Raw genomic sequence first — 3,126 nt, forward strand, 5'->3', positions numbered from 1 at the left:
TCCTCGGAAGCTCCGCGCGGTTTGTGCCCGTTCCTGCTCCGGGATGTGCCGTGAGTTGGCTGCGGGCAGAGAGCTGCAGGGAGGGGGGAATCCGCTCCGGAGTGAGAGGAGAATAAAGCCCTGTGAGGTTGGGCAGGCCCTGGCACAGGTGCCCAGAGCAGCTGGGGCTGCCCCTGGATCCCTGGCAGTGCCCAAGGCCAGGCTGGACAGGGCTGGGAGCAGCCTGGGACAGTGGGAGGTGGGACTGGATGGGCTTTAAAGCTCTTTCCAGTCCAAACCTTTCCCTGTTTTTTGTTTTGTGAGAAGGGAGGAACAGTCAGCATCTCAGGCACTATTTGATGCCTTTTCCAAGTCCCTTAGTTGCTTTATGATTTTCTAATAAAGTATTTTTTGTGATTTTCTAAGAATGCAGTATTTTTATCTCTGTTGTAGAAACAGCCAGGAATCCTTTTGTGTTCCCGTGCCTGTAAATGAGGAAAGGGTGGAGCCCTGCAGGTCAGGCTTGCACTGGCAGCTACCCAGTCACAGCTGGAGCCATGATTATTCCTGTAATAACTCACTTTGGAACAGCTCAGAGTAACTCCAAGGATCATTTTACTCCAGGAAGTGCATTTTATGCCCTTTGTGCTCAGAAAGTGCAGAGGGCTATGCAGTGGGTCAGCTCCCAGTTTGCACTGGTTTTGTTGTGCTGGGAGCTGGGGAGAGCCCTCCAGCTGCTTTGAGATCTTCAGCCTTAGGAGGAAGAGGAGGAGGGCTTGGATTTTTCCTTCCAGGGGATTTGAAGCTTCCCTTCCAAGCAGCAGAGCCACATCTCTGCCCTGTCCTCACCTTCCCGTGGGATCCAGGGACAAATCTTGTTTCCAGGTGTGCTCTGCTGGGTTTGTGGCACCAGTGATCCCTGAGCAGCAGGAGGGGATAGCAAACAGCCCCTGGACTTACCCCACGTGTCTGCAGCCCAGCTCTGGAGCACCCAGCATTCCCAGGCCTGGCTGGACGTGCTGCTGTGAATTTCTCCATTAAACACAGACTGCTGGAACGAGGTAATTTGATTTTTGGAAGGAGCTGGAGGAACAGCGAGAGCACTGAGAGCATCAGCCATGCTGGTCCTGGGCAAAACCAGCTTCCAGTTGCTGCCCCTCGTCATGCTCAGGGCATTGACAGCTTGCCATGGCCACAGGTTCACTTTAGGGTGAGAATTAGGTCGGGTTTTTGCATTTCAGGCTCTCCAGAGCAATGCAGAGACGTCCCACGAGCTCTGCCTTGAGCTGCTTTGTTTTTTTCCATGCCGGTGGCAAACGTCAGGAGTTCCCACGCTCACCCCGCTCTGGGGCTGCAGCCTCTCTGCTCCCCCAGATGTTTCCACCCTAAATCACCAGCTTGTTTTGCAGAAGCAGAAATTGAGGTTGATTTGCAAAAGAAGATGTGAGCAGGGCCAGTGTCTGGGTGGGGAAATGCTGCGAAGGTGCAGGGGAGCGACCGCAGCGCTCACGGAAAATAAACCTGTGCAGCTTGAGCTGGGGGAGCTCAGCTCTGATCAGCTCTGCCCTGGGGAGCTGCTGGGCTGGGTCCTCTTTGTTCCAGCTCCTCCCCACACTGGGAAGCCGGGCTGGGAGGCTCTTGGAGCTGAGCTGCTCCGCTAATAAGCAGTTATCAAAAAGAAAAGGGAAGATCAGGTTGTTATTGCCGGCGTCAGGGAAGTGTCACGGACGCTCCCGGAGAGTGAGAGCTTGTCAGCCTTTGGCTGCCTCCTCTTGTCATGGAACCTCTCTGGGGATGTTTTGGTGCTGATTGGATTCTGTGCAGCAAATCAGCAAATCCCTCTCTCTCCTGCCACAGCCCTGTCCTCTCTGCTCCCCACTGCTGTATAGAGAGGGTGTGTACCAGGCTGTACCAAGGGCTTTAGGATTCTTCACAGAATCGTGGAATTGCTCGGCTTGGAAAGGACCTTAAAGCCTTTCTCATTTCACCCCCTGCCTGCCAGCAGCCTGGGACACTGGAAGGTGTCAGGGGGTGGAACTGGGTGGGCTTTGAGGTCCCTTCCAACCTAAACCGTTCTGGGATTCTGTGAAAGCTGGTTCATCATTTAAATGAGCTGGATTTTTGGGGCTGGGGGCTGTGCAGGGAAGGATCTCTGCTCCTGTTCCACCGTGGCAGGACCCAGGGATGCTCAGGCCACCCAGGATGTGGCACTCTGAGGCAGGGACATAAATAATACAGTGGATATTATTCAAATGAGGGCTGCCACTTTGCCTGGGTGGGAATAACCCCCTGGGTAATCCCTGCCCTGCTGATGTGCCATCATTGCTTTCTGCAGAGTCGCTCCAGCCTGGCAGGATGCTGCTCCCCCTGCTCTTCCCCCAGCGCTGCCGGCCCCTCCGCTGCCTCCTGCGGGACCTGTCCCGCTGCACACGGCATGGGAGCAGGGCTGGCTGTCCCAGCAGGGCCCTGCACGCAGCCCGGGCCACCTGCAGCAGTGACATCGCCCCTGTGTTCACCAGGGCCCCGGCGTTTGGGGACAAAGTGGCCATCGTTGACCAGAACGGGGAGCACACGTACAGGGACCTGCTGAGCCGGAGCCTCCGCTTGTCCCAGGAGATCTGCAGGGTCCTGCAGTGCCCCAGCAGGGACCTGAAGGAAGAGAGGATCTCCTTCCTGTGCCCCAACGATGCCTCCTACGTGGTGGCCCAGTGGGCTGCGTGGATGAGCGGGGCCATAGTGGTGCCCCTGTACAGGAAGCACCCGGTGCCCGAGCTGGAGTACGTGATCCAGGACTCCCAGAGCGCCCTGCTCATCGCAGCCCAGGAGTTCCTGGGCAAAATAACCCCCAGTGCCCAGAAACTGGGAGTCCCTGTGCTGCCACTTCCCAGCTCTGGGGCTGGTGGACCCACGAGCCCTGCAGCCACAGAGGAGGGGCCCTTGCCAAGCTGTTCCTCGTGGAAGGACAGAGGAGCCATGATCATCTACACCAGCGGGACCACGGGGAGGCCCAAGGGTGTCCTCAGCACCCACGAGAACGTGCAGGCTGTGGTGAGTGCTGCTGCTCCCCTGCCAGGCTCCTGCCAAGTACAAAGTCTTGGGATCTGGAGGGGATTTGGGGTGGAAAACACCTTTCCATTGCCAAATTCC

The 3,126-nt window shown here is 57.0% G+C and overlaps 1 protein-coding gene across 3 annotated transcripts in view; it reads left to right on the plus strand.

Moving 5' to 3' along the window:
- ACSF3 (acyl-CoA synthetase family member 3) overlaps positions 1 to 3,126 on the plus strand; it is a 51,856-nt gene continuing 48,730 nt past the window's right edge. For 2 of the 3 annotated variants that reach the window (XR_004082144.1, XM_031060165.1), the window contains exons 1-3: positions 1 to 50; positions 865 to 1,040; positions 2,315 to 3,027. Coding sequence is in view for 2 of the 3 variants with exons in the window: in XM_031060165.1 (XP_030916025.1) it covers positions 2,335 to 3,027 (693 nt within the window). In the remaining variant the exon portion in view is untranslated. Of the gene's footprint in view, positions 51 to 864; positions 1,041 to 2,314; positions 3,028 to 3,126 lie in introns of those variants that run through there. The other variant, XM_005424774.3, reaches the window with a different exon arrangement.

This window comes from Geospiza fortis, unplaced genomic scaffold, assembly GCF_000277835.1.
Source record: "Geospiza fortis unplaced genomic scaffold, GeoFor_1.0 scaffold102, whole genome shotgun sequence".
Classification (NCBI taxonomy): Eukaryota; Metazoa; Chordata; class Aves; order Passeriformes; family Thraupidae; genus Geospiza; species Geospiza fortis.